Source organism: Trichoplusia ni, chromosome 13 (genome assembly GCF_003590095.1).
Source record: "Trichoplusia ni isolate ovarian cell line Hi5 chromosome 13, tn1, whole genome shotgun sequence".
NCBI lineage: Eukaryota > Metazoa > Arthropoda > Insecta > Lepidoptera > Noctuidae > Trichoplusia > Trichoplusia ni.
In genome coordinates, this window is record NC_039490.1 from 7,721,188 (window position 1) to 7,738,575 (window position 17,388).

Sequence of the window (17,388 nt, forward strand, 5' to 3'; positions counted from 1 at the left end):
GTCGCTGTACACCATCAATCCAAATGTCGCTGAACATCATTGTATCAAAAGTCACTAAACAGCAAATTTCACCTGACTAAACTAACTACTACTAAATATAAGAAACTGCTGATATTATTATAGAACAAAGTGTTGGGTCTGAATAAAAGTATAATTAAAAACGTAATCATTTATTTATTAATAGCACAATCAAAAATTCAAAATGAAAATATTTTAGATATTATAATATAAATCTTAACGCAAAATCAAAAATTTTAATATATAAATAATAATTAATAGCGGGTATGGCCTCAATTCGCGTCTATTACTGCCTGGAGACGTTTCGCGCATATTACCTACCATATTTTTACAAATATTTTGGCCCCTAAATCTCTCCCAAATTTCTGTTGCATGAGCTATTATATTTGTCGGGTGCGGAGTGTATCGGGATCCCATGCTTGCACCATAAGAGCCCACAAAATTTTCTATGGGGTTGAGGTCCGGGCTCTTCGGCGGGAATGGAATCTCCATAATTTGCTCAGTGTTTTCATGAAACCGTACTCGGCATACACGTGCTTTATGAATTGGACAGTTATCGTGAACGAATTTTTATTGGCCTCTCTTCTGGCAACATAACTTGTGTCGTCGGCAACAAAACATCGTTCAAAATATCTATATAGCCCGCGCTATTTAAATCGACCTCCTATCTCGATTAGTTCTCCAGGGCCACCAGAGCACATCCAACCCCAAAACCCAACAGATATTCTGCCACTGGCACGGTTATCGATTATATTACGTTCTGCATATCGAGTATTATTTATGCGCCAGAGCGAACATACGACCATTTTCGGTAGAATGAAATGTTTTTTCATCCGAAAATATGACATTTGTAAAATCATAATTCAAAAATCTTTGCGCAAATTCGAGTCTTTGCAATTTGTGTCTTGCTGTTAACATGAGTTTTTTGGCTGGTACTCGGTGATGAATACCTGCTTCGTGCAGTCGGCGCCTTACTGTATTAAGGGACAAGTTATTATTGATGGCTATTACATCAGTACGAGTGAAACCGTTATTTCTGAAAGCGTTAATAATTGTTTGGTCTTGTTGGCGAGATGTTTTTCTAGGTCTTCCTGTTTTTTTGAACTCCCTTATGTGACCATCGTCATCCCAACGCCTTAACCAAAGATATACGGTGGTGCGCTGAAACAATGTTTAGCTATGATTAGACATAAACATATATTTCTTTCTTGCAATGATGCGACTGAGTACTTATCGGGTAAGTAATAGATGCACCCACACTTATCAATATGTGCTTGAATTTTACCAAATGATTGATTTAATAATAAAAATATAACACTAACTCGTTCTGGCAATCGATTCCTAGACTTTTTGATCGATTTTATGTAAAAATATCAAATAAATAAATGTTATTTATTTAAAATTAAAACTGTTTAATTATTAAAATGTTTTAGAAATAATGCACACTTTATTTGTTTTTATTAATTACAGCAATCTTAATACCTACTTACAATTATTGTTAAACATGAATGCAAATATGATATAATATTATACGTTTTATTACTTACCGAAACTCCTAATTCTGCAGCAATTTCTGATACATTGTATCCTTGTTCTTTCAAGAGAACAATTCTGTGACGTTCATGCTCCGTAATATGCACATTATACGGCATTATTGTGATATTTATCGATTGATGTACCTCAATAATATAAATAAACAATTATGCACTTACAAAACCTTTCAATTACTTCAGACTACTATAAGGGTACTCAGAAAATATAACACCAACGTGTATTTATGAAATTCTTTATTTTTCAGTCCGTTCTTACAAAAGTTCACATCTCAATTCCCCCGCTCAATCCGACCCCCCGCGTTGTTTTTTCTTTTTTTATTATTTTTTTTATAAACCCACCGTCGCGGCGTCGTCAGTATGGCCAGTGTCATCATTGAAATCAGAATCAATTTAAATCAAGAAAATGAATAAAAGAAATAAACTTAGGATTAAAATTAATAAAACCTTACACTACGACAATCATACGCTAGACTAAAATTATCACAAGTCATGTGAATAGAAATAATAAATTAAAAATTAAAGGAAGGTAGGTTTTGTAAGATTCGCGCAAAGTAAATTACAAGTACCGTCACAATAATCGCTTCGTAGATCATTAGAGTTATGTTTATGTTATTTCATATTATAGATTAGTATGATTACTGACAATAAAATATAATTGCTTTGTAAATAAGTATTGAAATAGATACTAACGTGTTCACATACATTATTAAGGTCAAGCAAACACTGTCCCAAAAGTAGCTGAACAACATAAGCGTCAAAACTATATTAACACGGCAACATTAAAAATATACTTTGTTAACCTATTTTTGTCTTTACTGCTGTTTAGTGACTTTTGATACAATGATGTTTAGCGACATTTGGATTGATGGTGTACAGCGACTTTAGGAATACTAGTGCACAGATACTTTTGAAATACTCGTGTTTAACGACTTTTGTAAATTTCTGGTGTACAGGTTATTATGTTTCCTAGTTGCGACTATAACTTATGGCATTTTATTGTGAACAGGTGCTTTGTCAAGTTGATTCTGTTCATCGACTTTTGGTGCTGACTGTACATATTCAGATTTAATAAAAAACTATATATTTTAAAGAAGTATTTATTGAACCCGGTGTATTCTAAATAATATTTTTTTTAATACATACTCAGTTAGAAAAACGCACCTTAATATTTTCTAATTCAAATTTTCTAATTAATTCATTATGTTCATTTTTTTTTGCATCTTCCTTTTCCATATCACGGAGTAAACGACCATGCTCTGACTTTTCTGTTTCCTCTTTTATTTGAATTTGGAGTAATTCTTTTTGCAAAGCCACCAACTCTAGCTTTTCACTTGCCAAACTTATAAATTTTGTTGAAACAGATTGTTTCTGCGGCATTTCTGAGTGATTCTTTTTTTTATCTGAAATAAAAAGATTCATTATTTACTGTTATGATCATTGTATTACTTTTCAGTTTGTTAATAATTTATAAATATTTAAACTAAACACATTATCTCAATTATTAAATAAAATAGAAAAGTACATAATAATGACAAAATTTGTTTGCAAGAAAAGATTTATTTATTGAAGAAATAAATTCAATATTGCACTCACTTTCCTATTTACTATTCTCTGTATTCTCATTATGTTTGCAAAAAAAGTGTATAAAACTCACTTTTAATGTTCTGAACCAATAAAGAGTGGGGCTTCTTTTTTAAGTTTGCCCTGTCATTTGTAAAATATTCCTCATCCTGTTGTGTGACGTTAGTAAGTTGCAATGTGGTATTTTTTTCCCCGTGCTGATTGTCTTCTTGTGTATCTAAAAAAATATTTTTATTTATAGAGGTTTAAGGACTTAAAAACTGACTTGGGTGAAGTTGGAACTTCACCAATTTATAGCACAAATCTAAGTCTATCCTAAAACAACTTTTAGAAACAATTCATCATTGGTTGATAAAAGAAACAATCAAATTGGTAACCACTTTTTTTGAAGTTTGTTACTACAAGCTTAACCGTTACTGCTGTACCGCGCCTTAGGCCTACACGTTGAGGTGGGGAGTGGGAAGCACCGAGCGAAGAGGAAAGAAGTAAGGCATAGGAGCAGGTGTTTGACCCCCTTGCCTCACTGCCAGTACGCCTAAGGCACAGAACAGTGGTTGCGGTCAAGCTATAAGAAAGTAATGTTATTAAAGTTTAATTTTTCAAGATTCAAATAGATAGAGTATGAGATCTATCAATACCTGTTTGCATATTAATGGCTTCAACAGGCTCAGCTGCTGGTTGGGATGCCATTAAACAACTGTCACCATCATATATTGTATATAGGCCATCGATAGCAGGACCAACTAAAACTTTAACTTTTTCCAACAATGGGTCTGGATCATAATTTGGTGCTGGTCCTCCACCTGGTAGAGAAAAATAGATGATATAGAAATATTTGATTATTTATAAGCATACCAGCTGAAGTTTTGAATAGATAATGGTCGATGGGTCATGTTCAACATCACAAGATGTGGTTAAATGGGCTACACACCTGTACCCATAACATTCTTTTTTAAAATTGCATCTTTTCGATCTGCCTCTTTCTTCAGATTGGCCAAAACTTCTTGGCACGTTTCTGTTGATACCCCCATGTTATGAGAAATTTTTTCCCAGCCATCAGAGGAGGTGCCAAACTCTTTAACACTGTGGACCAATTCCATAACTGAAAAAAAAAGAATTATAGTGACCATAACGTACATTGGTATGAGTACTTCGAATAATAAAATCATGCCTATTATTACATACCTGGTATATTCATTTTAGCATCAGAAGCAGATTTTTTAAATTTTTTCTTTATGTTTTTATGATTCTGTTGTAAACTTTCTAAAGTTCGTTGCGAACCGGTGGTCGACGAATTGTATATTTTTACCACTTCCTGCCAGGCTTTATGTTTTTCCATAAGATTGACTCCGTCGGTCTTTTTACATTCTATGATATGTTTAAAGTTATTTATTACGTCGCACAGCAATATACTGTCACTCTTTGTGAAATTAGGCCCTCGTAAACGGTTTTTCTTTTCCATGCTCGCGATTTACGCACAAACACAAATATTACAATTAAATCACTCTCCAAAACACGGACTATTAAAATATGTAATACTACACGTTTACACGGCGTCAAATCCGTGCTCTGAAGGAAGAAAATAAACAGTTTTAATAAAAGAATTCGTTTAGGTTATCTTTCTAACGCGCAACGTGAAATTGACGTCTTGACGATGATTAATTTCACACAACAAACGATCAAAAGAAAAGTCGGTGTCAAGTTCAAGTAAGGAGATCATGGTATACAAAATACTGTAGTGCAATAAAAGAGACAAGTATACATATTTCGGTCATCATTCGCTCATTCATATTTTGCCGGATATTAAAACAGAATGAATACTTTGTATTGTTACCAGCGTAAAATAAAAAACCAGAAGGTTAGTTAACCAAAGGTTAATTTCCCCTGGCGCAATACAATGTTAGAGTTAAAATTTTAACACTTTAACCCAGAGTTACTAAACTCGGAGTTACCCAATTTAACTCAACTTTTGGCGCAAGCGGCCCTAAGAAGAGGGCAAGTTATATGCGCATATTTGGCAAGTTAAGAATTATAGGCCTAGGCAGGACGAGGTTATTGACGCCTGTAGTCTTCCTTGCCTTGATCGTCTGGCTAGATAGCTACTTTATGGACTCCCATGGTTTTCTTTGCCTTAATCGTTTGGCTAGAGCGCTACTTTATTGACGTCTGTAGCCTTCCTTGCCTTGATCGTCTGGCTAAAGAGCTACTTTATGGACTCTCATGGTCTTCCTTGCCTTAATAGTCTGGCTAGAGAGCTACTTTATTGACGCCTGTAGTCTTCCTTGCTTTAATCGTCTGGCTAGAGAGCTACTTTATTGACGCCTGTAGCCTTCCTTGCTCTGATCATTTGGCTAGATAGCTACTTTATAGACGCCTGTAGCCTTCCTTGCCTTAATCGTCTGGCTAGAGAGCTACTTTATAGACGCCTGTAGCCTTCCTTGCCTTAATCGTCTGGCTAGATGGCTACTTTATGGACTCCCATGAATTTCCTTGCCTCAATCGTCTGGCTAGAGAGCTACTTTATAGACGCCTGTAGCCTTCCTTGCCTTGATCGTCTGGCTAGATAGCTATTTTATGGACTCCCATGAACTTCCTCGCCTTAATCGTCTGGCTAGAGAGCTACTTTATTGACGCCTGTAGTCTTCCTTGCCTTAATCGTCTGGCTAGGGAGCTACTTTATAGACGCCTGTAGCCTTCCATGCCTTGATCGTCTGGCTAGATAGCTATTTTATGGACTCCCATGAACTTCCTCGCCTTAATCGTCTGGCTAGAGAGCTACTTTATTGACGCCTGTAGTCTTCCTTGCCTTAATCGTCTGGCTAGGGAGCTACTTTATGGACTCCCATGGTCTTCTTTGCCTTAATCGTCTGACTAGAGAGCTACTTTATTGACGAGTGTACCCCTAGCACGAACATCTTGCGAAAAAGTATTCGTATCGTTAACATGAGCGTTTTGTATGGAAATATGAACAGCGCCTCTAGTGTGCGTAATATGAACTAAATTTGGGAGCACGAACATGAGTCAAGTAAGTTTCGTATCGTATTCGTAACGAAACTATCGTAACCTTGAGTCGTTTGTATGGAGATAGGAAGCAAGAAAGTATAAATTGACGTATCGTATCGTGATTGTCGAAGGCTGGCTTGCGAGTTTAACGAAAGTTTATTCACTTTAAATTTGACAGTGGCAAAACCTTCGTCAGAGTTTCTTGGCAGATTTAAATAGTAATTAAGTGATTGTGTGACCGAATTTAGCTGAAAAAATGAATAGATTAACAAGCAGTACCCATCGACGTAGCACGTTGTACCATTATCTTGCAGCGCGATTGATTGTTGAAAGTGGAAATGTACGAAGAGAAACTAGATGAGTCATCTACTACAACACTTTATGTAGATAAATAGAAAAAAAGTTGGTTTATTAATTTACTATTGTAATTTACAAATACAAAAGTCTTCTGGCAAGAAGGTCTCCAGCATACTCGCACGTCCATGTCTATAATAAAGTTAACAAATATTTTACTACCAAGGAACTCACATTAAACCAATGTAAGAAACTACACAAAAATGGCTCCACTCACTAACATACGCAGATACAGAAGATTTACTCCCGGAATTCATTCATTGACACTTCACAAAACACACACTTTCACATACACACCAGCACACACACGCACACACATACACATACAAACACAGCATACTTATTCATATCCTCACATTTTTTGTTAAGTATTTTATTATCCTAGTTTAAGTTAAATAATTGTTTTATTTGAATCTGTTTTATATTTCCTAAATTTTAAATTTCACTGTATTGTTTAAAAATAATTTTACTTTACCAACTAAGAATAATGTTGTAAGAACTTCCACCACTCAGGCCCCCAAGATACAAGGTTCCGGCTTAGTTTGGGGACCATTGTCAATAATTGTAATGAGCATTGTAATTTGAAAAACAATAAATTATTCTTATTCTTATTTCGGAGAAATCTCGAGGAGAGCTCTCCTCAGAAAAAATATAGCCAATATTAACGAGCAATATCTAAGCGATACAGAATTTAGAAAGGGTTTTCAAAATTCGAATTCGAAAAAATCCTTAAGTCCTAGTTAGGGATTTAACACAGGTTGATCGGCGGTTTTTTCTCTATCGATACGTCTAACAATTTTTTTGTTATGATATCCCTAAGTGTGTTTTTAAAAACTATAAAAATTAAAATTGAAGATACTTTTAGTTCCGAAAATCCCCAAGTCCGATAAATCCCTAAGTCTGTAAGTTTTTACCACCCAAAAAGGACTAATTTTAATAAAAATTACTATATAAAACTTCCTATAATGATAATATTAAACCAACAATACCGGGCATTTCAGGTTGTCGTCGAGTTTTGTTTAAAAGAAAGGCAAAGCCAGCCTTTTCTGATTCAATACCTGGCGACAACTTTAAAGTTTTTTGTTTATATAGAGCATCTCGAAGATACCTAGATATAGGTACCCTGCTGATTGTTATCAAAATGCTATTAAAATTGAAGACGCTAAAATTAACGACATTAAGAATCTTATTCGATTTGTACCACAAGAAAAAAAAAATATATGGAATATTGATTACGGAATAGGCTAATTAGATGAAAGTCAAATTGTTGAGGAATTGGATGACGAAATATATTAGCCTAGTTATTTTTAAAGGCTATAGTTATTACTCATTTTTGATTTTTAGAATACTGTTAAAGAACTAATTTTTGTTTTGCTAAAAATTCTTAGTCCTTAAAAAGAAGGAAATATGACCCTAAGTCCGGTTGTGAGGGAGAGTATATAAAACCATGTAATCTATACTAATATATAAAGCTGGAGAGTTTGTTTGTTTGTTTGTTTGAACGCGCTAATCTCAGGAACTACTGGTTCAAATTGAAAAATTCTTTTTGTGTTGAATATACCATTAATCGAGGAAGGCTTTAGGCTATAAACCATCACACTGCGACTAATAGGTGCGAAGATACAATGGAAAATGTGAAAAAAACAGGACGGGTATAAATCGTAACTTATATCTTCTTCTACCCACGGGAACGAAGTCGCGGGCAACAGCTAGTCATCTAATAAAGGCCAGTATTTACTCATCAATTGTCGTGTCATTTACTCCCGAACCTTTACACAAACACGCCATCCGTACATGGCGTGTTTATGATAAGTCCAAAATTTTGTTTGTTAAATTAAAGTTATTAAAAACACTTTTTATGTTTTGTTTTATATGCTAAAATAAAGAGTATATTGTGTACTATAACAGAATGTTATTTTAATTTTAACATATCCTGTGGTTTGTTTTAAATATATATACATATGTTTATTTCTTACATTACTAAAAACTGAAAAAGTGGACTTAGCCATTTCTCGATTTGGAGCACCCAAATAGATTTCGTCTCAGTAATGAAGCATTTTTGCATTTATGTCGCGAATTAAGGGTCAAATCTAGTCTAAGACCAAGTAAAAAGATCAGCCTGGAACTTAAAGTAAGCGTAGTGAATACTTGAAGTTACCCAAAATTTTAACCAATACTTTTTTATGGGTGCTCTACATATTTAATGGATATAATATTTTTTAAACACAAATTCATTTATTTCCTATTTGCATTTTTAGGTACTGTGTATTTATCATTTTATGCTACAAGGTCCTACCAAAGAATAGTAGAAATGGCTAAATGTTTTGGGCAAGCCACAGTCAGTAAATATGTGAGACAGGTTACTGATGCCCGCCCTTGTAACCCCCTCAATATTAAATTATTTCATAAAATTTCCTGTGACGCAAGAACAGCGTATATAGCGATAGCGATATCCACAGAGGCCTTGGTTGATGACACCAATCCCAGATGCTGCTGAAGGTACGCCAGAGGCAAAATATAATACCATCCATGGGAAAGCCAAAGTTGTAATAGAAAATACATTTGGTAGACTTAAAAATAGGTGGAGATGCCTTTGTAAGGACCGGACATTACACTACACCCCCGAAAAAGGTGCAACTATAATTACGGTATTTAGCGTTATACACAACTTAGCAATAGATTTTATGGTGCCCGATCCTGAAGAAGATGTCAAAGATTCTTTAGAATTAGGAATATCAGCAGTTTCTTCAGAAGAACTTCAGCTTCTTCGCGACCGTGGTTCTAGAGATGATTTGATTCGCGGTAGAACACTAAGAGAAATATTAGTGGATAGAATTAATAGACTACACATTGTTAATGATTAATCTAATTTTCCATTTTTTTCTAGGTTTTGTGTTATCATGCGTCATAAGAGAATAATTGTATGAGAACTTTGTCTGGAAAATACATTTTTTATTAGTAATTTTAAACTCATCGCACAGAGTGTTAGGTCATAGCTAAGGAATGCAATCCCTCAAATATAATGCAAATCAACTGAAGCACAGACAAGTATGAAGCGTTTGCTTCAAAAACCATTTCAGATTTAGGAATAAAACAAAAGAAAAGAAGGACTGAAAATCAAAGAGACTCTGAGTCCAGTGAGCTTGCATATGCTGCTGTGCGAATGATGAGACAAGAAGGTTTGAACAATATGGCTTCTGTTATTGATTTTATGATAAAACACCCAGAAGCTGCTGAAAAGTTAAACTCGTTTACCAACAAAACATATCCCAAGCATGTTTTTACACCAGAGAAAGCACTTGGTATATTTTTATCCTTAAAATTGTCCAAGTGGCAATATATAACACTAAGGGAAACAGCAATTCGAGGTGTGTCAGACTTTTATCCATCATACTATAAGCTACAGCAAGCTAAATCTCATTGTTATCCTGACAAAAAACAATTACAGTGAACGATACAGCAGCCAAAATTTCCCTTCAAGCACGTCTAGATTTAACAGTTACAAGAGTTTTGAAAAGTTTAACTGTGTGTGTCGAAAAAAAGGACCATATTTTAGTGTCCAAGTGGGGTTTTGATCGTGCATCGAACCGAAGCAGGTATAACCAGAAAATGGAAGATGAAAATGATGATTCCAGTGTGTTCATGACCTCATTAGTTCCATTAAAGCTGACCGATGGCAACGAAATCATATGGCAGAATCCAAAACCCTGCTCAGCATATTTTTGTCGTCCAGTGCAGTTTAGTTTTTTGAAAGAAAACAAACTAGTCGTTACTGAGCACTACTCGCACTTGAAGGAAATGGAAGACCAAATCAAGTTGCTGACAACTACATACTGTATGGAAACCAGAATTCGTCATGAATTAATGATGACAATGATAGATGGCAAGATCTGCACTTACATCACTGACGCCCAATCTAGTGCAACGTGCTATCTGTGTTTAGCAAAGCCATCAGATATGAATAATTTACATGAAATTATAAAAAGGCCTGTCTTTGAACATTTCTTCAAATTTGGAGTATCTCCTTTGCATGCCCCTATTTAGTGCATGGAATGTCTTTTGCACTTTGCTTACAGGCAAGACTTGAAGAAATGGGCTGTGAAAGGAGAGGAAAAAATAGCACTTGAGTCAAGGAAAAAACAAATACAAGACGGATTCAAAGAAGAGCTTAACTTGTTGATAGATGTGGTTAAACATGGATCTGGAACTACAAACGACGGAAACACAGGCAGGAAGTTCTTTGAGAACCCAGGAAAAACCGCAAATATTATAGGTCTGGATGAAGAATAGATTCATAGATTCGCTGTTCTCTTACAAGCCATAACCTCTGAAGAGTATATAAATACTGAGATATTTAAAGAGTACTCCATGGATACCGCAAAAGGGTATGTAGAATTCTACGGTTGGTACTACATGCCATCTACTGTACATAAGTTATTGATACATGTCTCAGATATCATGGCCAGTAATGCAATAGTACCAATTGGTAGTTTATCAGAGGAAGCATCAGAGGCTCGCAATAAGGACTTCCGACGTTTTAGAGAACAACATTCTCGAAAAATCAGCAGGAAGTAAAGTAACGAGGATATCTTAAATATGCTTTTGCTCTCTTCAGACCCTTGTATTTCGGCAACCAGACCAGTGATGAACCAAAAGAAAAGGAAAACTCTTTTTGCAGCAACTTAAACTCTTTTAGAGAGCTAGGAGGCAACCGAAATAGACTTTTGTGATGTTTCCCAATTGGATTCGGAATCCAAATTAGATTTAGAATTTCGTGAGAGTGATGAATGTTAGAATAAGCTTCAGTCAATTAATTGTAAATATATGTATTAAATTGAAAAAAGCAAGCTTTTGCAGGTAGGAACCAACAAATTACGAAATAAGTAAATAAATAATAAATATACTATGCGGTCCAAGTAAGAATAGGAAAGTCAATGATCTCCATCTGTCAAATGTCACTTCAAAAGTACTGTCTGCAAAAAAAAAACTTAGTTGCATGAGTAATAATTTAAATAAAATCTTTAACTTTAGATAATAAACTTAGTATTTTATTATTTAAAGTTTTTTGTTGTTTTTTATTTGTTTTTCCATTTTTATTGTTGGCGCAAAGGACCAGGATTCATGCCAAAATTACTTAAGTCAATAGGGACGCCAACTTGCCATCTTGTCGTCGTTAGTGTGGTTTGTCGTGCGACTGAGTGCATGTGCTTGTGGACTGTTACTGTTTTCCAGTTAATTCTATTGTGTCATAGTGTTTGTTATTTTATGTGATTGTTGATTTTTTGTTATTTTTTGTTACTCATTTTTCTTGAAAATGAGTAAACGATGCGCTGTTTTACATGGGAGAGCTCGAGAGATTGTCTGCAATGTAGAAAAATACTTTGAGAGTGAGAAACAGCACAATTTAGAATTGATGCAACAATTAAAGTCAGCAAGCATCCTCTCAGGACCTGAAGGAAATGTAAGTTTGACTCGTGGAATGTACGCTACCATTTTGCAAACATTGCAACTGCAAGTAAAGTGGCCGAGCCAGTTCATTTGGCTACGGGGATAAATAAAAATACGTTAACACATATCCGACGAGAAAAAAAGAGATGCACAGGCTAGCTGTAGCAGCTGAGGAAAAACAGTGGTTTGTGGTAATTTTGAAATTGCTGCATTGTATACTATAATAAATTCCATTTACACGGTGAGAAAAGAAATTCCTACTTTAAATAAAATATTTGCTACCGCAAAGGAGGACTTGGAGTTTCCAGGTAGTAAAGCTACATCAAGACGGAAATATTGGTGGAGTCTTTGGGCTATAAATTTAAAAAGTGTCAGAGTAATAGGTTGGCTCTTATACAAAGACCTAACATTAAAGCCTGGCGTGCTAAATATCTGCGACGTATTCTGCAATATGATACATTGGGGGCAGATAAGAAACCAGTCATATATTTAGATGAAACCTGGATTCATGCTCACTACACAGTAAAAAAAAAAAAAAAGCACTGCATTAGGCGTCAAAAAAAATGATAGTGCAGGACGTCGGTGGATTATCACTCACGCTGGGGGTGAAAATGGATTCATTGACGGGGCACTTCTAATGTTCAAGTCCAAATTGAAAACCGGTGATTATCATAATGAAATGAATGGTGCCAACTTTACCAAATGGATTCATGAAAGGTTAATACCGAATCTACCGCAAAATGCTATAATTGTAATGGATAACGCTCCACAGCATGGAAACGTCTAAGCCCCCAAATATGACCAATAGAAAAGCAGAAATGCAGTCATGGCTATTAGAAAAGAATATTGAATATGAGGAATGTTTCACGAAAGCAGAACTTTTCCAATTAATAAATAGGAACAAACCGCCAAAAAACTATATTACAGATAACATATTCAATAGTCAAGGATTTGAAGTTTTGAGGCTGCCACCCTACAATTGTGACTTAAATCCAATTGAATATATTTGGCATTTAATTAAACGTAGGGTGGCCGACAAAAACGTTCAACAATTGGAAAGCCAAATCGAAAGTTTGACGCTAGAAGCGATTGCTTCTATTACGGCTACTTCCCATTTGGTAAACTTCCCATTTCGTAAACCTCAAACTGTACCTACTAAAAAGTTGCGTTTGGTAAACATTATACATTTCATACATTTAATCCCATTTGGTAAACTTTGTTAGTATTGTTATTTTTGTACGGTACAGTCAGTGTCAAATTAGTATTAAATTAGAGATGTATATATTTTTAAATGCTTCAGTCTTGAGATAGTATCTCGACCATCAAAAAGAATGGCTGATCAAGAAGAAGTAAAAAAAAAACGTATTAAAGTCTGTAAAAATACCACGATGCTACTAAAAATACCACGTGCTTTTCCCGCAAAAGAAGCACCGAGCGGGTTCTCAGGTAGGGATTTATTGTCCTTACCATCGTTTTAAACAAAAGGTGTGAATGAGATAGACATAAGTAAGTATACGTAAATTATATCTATTACCGGGTTTAACTTATCAGTTCACTCGTTTTATGCATAGTGCAAGGTTGTTGCAATGTCGGGTGAGGGATCTTCTAGTGGTGCCGTGAATTTAAAAATTATTAATAGTACACGAGGCGGTGAAATTTTATTACGCGCTGGGAATCAATATTATAAACAGAAAAATAATAAGGACTCAAGTTGGTGGCGCTGTGTTAATAGAAAAGATGGATGTTCAGCAAGTGTAACTTTGAATTCAAATCGAAGCCATGTATTAAGAGAAAATGCTCACTGCAGTTCTTGTATTCCGAATTTTGAAAAAAATGAAGTGAAAGTAGCCATCGAAAAATGTAAACAAACTATATGTGAAGATCTGAAGCCGATTCCAGCTACATACAGGAAATGTACTAAAAAGATGAAAGATAATGGTTATGAAATTATTAAAGAATTACCAAATTTTGACAAAGTTAAAAGCACATTGTATAGACACAGAAATAGACAACTAGGAATCACAAAATCTCAGCACTCTAACTCTACAGAAATCGTGATTCCTGACCGTTTTAAAGACAATTTATTGTTTGATGAGATTGACGGTGAAAATAGAATGATTGTGTTTGGTTCGAAGAGTGCAATTGCACATTTAAATGACGTCCGTCACTACTTTGCGGACGGAACGTTCAAATGTTGTGCAAAGCCGTTTCTTCAACTATACGTTGTACACGGAGACATAGGAAGTACAGAAACTGGGACAAATATTGTACCATTTTTTTATGCAGTGTTGACAAACAAAGAAGAAACTACATATGAAAGACTGTTTTACAAACTAAAATTTCATTTACCAGAGTGGACAGCCGATATTATTACCTTGGATTTCGAAAAAGCTCCAATAAATGCAATTAAAAAGACATTTCCAAACATAATTGTTAAGGGGTGTTTTGTGCACTTTGGCAGAGCGCTATTAAGAAAGGCAAAATCTCTTCGCTTATTACAACATGAAGAATCTCACTATCACGTCAAACTATGTATGGCTCTGGCACATTTACCAAAAGAAGACATAAACGATGGATGGCTATACGTTATGAGTCAAAGGTAAATTAATTTTGCAGTATTGAAATGAACGCGTTTAGTTCTGGATATTTCTTCTACCGCCATTTTCTACAGCCATTTTTATGCGTTAGAAACTAGGTAATATATGGTTTTTCGTATCATAATCTTCAACGAATTAATTCTGTTACAGTTTTGAAGAAAAAGCTATAACTGAATTCAATTATTACTTTCTGGATCAGTGGTTGGAATATGAAGATATGATGAATATTTGGTGCTGCTACGCACAAAGACTACAAACCTCATGGAATCTTGGAATTGGAGTTTCAATAGTGAAATTGGAAAAAGGCCATCAATTCTTTTATTTTTCGAAACGATATCAGGCAATATTAAACATTATGAAAATCTTCTGAAAAGGTACATATTTTTGTTTCAATGACCTGTATTTTTAGGCGACACATATGATAAAAATTATACATTATTACTTTAATTAATCATAACAATTTTTTACAGCTTTTATAATAATGGAGAAAGTATATCAAAACGAAGAAAAAAATCTATCCAAAAATGATATACGAATTAACAATATTCTCGGCGATTTAAAGTGGAAAAATATCATTGGAAAATTGTTTGAACGAATTATCAAGAATTGCTTGTATCACTTTATAATTTATTTATTGATTTTTAACTTTGTAGTGTAGGTAGTAAATTTTTTATGTTAATATTCCAAATCTGTGATTATATTTTATAGTTGATTTTGTGTGTAATTTTTAATGTTAATGTACCAAATCTGTGATTATTATTGTTTTTATATTTTATAGTTGATTTAGTATGTATTTTTTTACGTTAACGTACCAAATCAGTGACTGTTTATTTTTATATTTTATAAGTAGTTGATTTCGTATGTATTTTTTTTATGTGTAGCGGCATGAAATGTGATGCGTTAATGTAGCGAAGTTGACCGCGAGTAATATCTGCCTGTCCGCAGTCCAGTCGTCTTCCTCCTTCCGTAGAGCTCACTTGTGTTTATAGAGCTATATATTATATGTATTCGTGTTTGGGACAATATAGTATCAGTGAAAGTTAAATGACGTTTTCTTCCATATCTCTTAATGAGAATACCCCTCTGATCTGGACCTTACATACACACTAAAGTACATACTTACATTAAAGACCTTTTCGCTAAAGTAGTGACCCTAATGATAAAGTGGTGACCCCGGGACATTAAGAGGTAGTTTTTGAGTGGACAATAGTGAACGTGAATTACCCGACGAACAGTTCTGCAGTACCATGGCTTTTCAAGGTTCACCAGCATTGACAACGGCATCAGGAAAATGCGTTCTGACTACGGCGACGGAGACGGGAGGAGGAAGACTGGCTGTCACTGAGGTGCCAGAACTAGCTGCCATTACCGTAACCTCACGTATTCCGGAATTTTGGACAAATATGCCAAGGCTATGGTTCAATCAATTTGAATGTGTTATGGCTCAGCAAAAGCAAGGAGATGAAAGCAAATATAATCTTGTGGTTTCGAAATTGGATATGGATGTTCTGCAGCAGGTTAGCGATATACTCCGCGACCCTCCTGCTCAAGACAAATATTCGACCCTGAAGCAGCGATTGATAAGCGTCTATGAAGAATCGGCTGAACAACAATTTCGCAAATTAGTGAGTGAGATAGAACTGGGAAGCCAGAAGCCTTCTCAGCTGCTCAGAAAAATGGCAGACTTAGGCCGGAATCCAGAAATTTCGGGACAAGCGCTATGCAACTTATGGCTAGCGAAGCTTCCAGCGGCAGTTAGAGCAGGTTTAGCCGTTACGCAAGAGAAAGACCTGGAGAAATTGGCCACGATTGCAGATAAGATAGTCGAAAACCTCAATGCGAATACCATTGCAGCTGTATGTTCAGATTCTGTTCCGTCAGCACCGTCCTGCAGCAACCAAGTTTACGCGGTAGGCGACCTCCTGACGCAGATCAACAAATTGTCTTTAGAAGTGGCGTCACTGAAAAATGAGATCGAGGTCCAAGGCCACAGAAGAAACAGTTTTCGAGGACGAGGACGCGGCCGGTGGAATGCACGCTCAAGATCAAGATCCAGAGACGGACATAAGAAGATGAATGCAGAAGACCCAAATTGGTTATGCAAGTATCACTTTCGGTATCGTACACGGGCACGTAACTGTGAGAAACCATGCGCCTGGATTAAAAAGAAGGAAAACTAACTACGGTACATTCTGTGGCGGGAGAACATGTACCGGGTACCAACAACCGCCTAAGTGTTACAGACTCTCGGAACAATATTCAGTTTTTAGTGGACACAGGAGCAAATATTTCGGTGATACCAGCCAAATTCAAGGACAAGAGCAGTGGTGAGTGTGCTAAATATAAATTGTTTGCAGCCAACGGTAGTGAGATAAAAACGTACGGTATTAAGTCGCTTGTGCTTAATTTAAATTTAAGGCGTTCGTTTCGTTGGACTTTCGTTGTCGCGAATGTAGTACAGCCTATATTAGGAGCAGATTTTTTAAAACATTATAGATTGTTAGTAGATTTAAGTTCTAGAAAATTAATAGACCAAGTTACGAATCTGAACATCATTGCTTCCGTAATTCAGTGTGATCAAGAATCAATTAACACGATTAATAGTAACCATCCTTATTATGATCTTTTGATGGAATATTCTGAAATAACTAAGCCAGTCCTATTCAAAGAAATGCCGCCGCATTCAGTTTATCATTATATTGAAACTTCCGGTCCGCCGGTGCACGCGCGCGCTAGACCGCTACCGCCGGACAGGTATCAAAAGGTTAAGGCTGAATTCGCATTGATGCAGGAGCTAGGAATATGTAGGCCCTCTAAAGGAGCTTGGGCGAGTC

At 35.5% G+C, this 17,388-nt stretch overlaps 2 protein-coding genes across 2 annotated transcripts; one reads left to right on the top strand and one right to left on the bottom strand.

The window, feature by feature from the left end:
- Positions 1-2,714: 2,714 nt before the first annotated feature.
- On the bottom strand, positions 2,715-7,961 carry LOC113500223. Its single transcript, XM_026880933.1, has 5 exons — positions 4,338-7,961; positions 4,084-4,254; positions 3,791-3,955; positions 3,226-3,369; positions 2,715-2,971 (listed from the first exon to the last, which is right to left on the bottom strand). Exons 1-5 carry the CDS (start codon positions 4,612-4,614, stop codon positions 2,715-2,717), a joined length of 1,014 nt encoding a protein of 337 aa, XP_026736734.1. The 5' UTR covers positions 4,615-7,961.
- Positions 7,962-15,801: 7,840 nt separating this feature from the next.
- On the top strand, positions 15,802-16,734 carry LOC113500224. The gene has a single exon (XM_026880934.1). It carries the CDS (start codon positions 15,802-15,804, stop codon positions 16,732-16,734), a length of 933 nt encoding a protein of 310 aa, XP_026736735.1.
- The last annotated feature ends 654 nt before the right edge of the window (positions 16,735-17,388 follow it).

Coding starts and splice junctions, on each gene's coding strand:
- LOC113500224 (XM_026880934.1), top strand. CDS start 15,802: ATGGCTTTTCAAGGTTCACCAGCATTGACAACGGCATCAGGAAAATGC.
- LOC113500223 (XM_026880933.1), bottom strand. CDS start 4,614: ATGGAAAAGAAAAACCGTTTACGAGGGCCTAATTTCACAAAGAGTGAC. Junction 3,370..3,790: donor AGCCATTAATATGCAAACAG/GTATTGATAGAT, acceptor ATATTTTTTTAG/ATACACAAGAAGACAATCAG. Junction 2,972..3,225: donor ATTGGTTCAGAACATTAAAA/GTGAGTTTTATA, acceptor TTTTTATTTCAG/ATAAAAAAAAGAATCACTCA.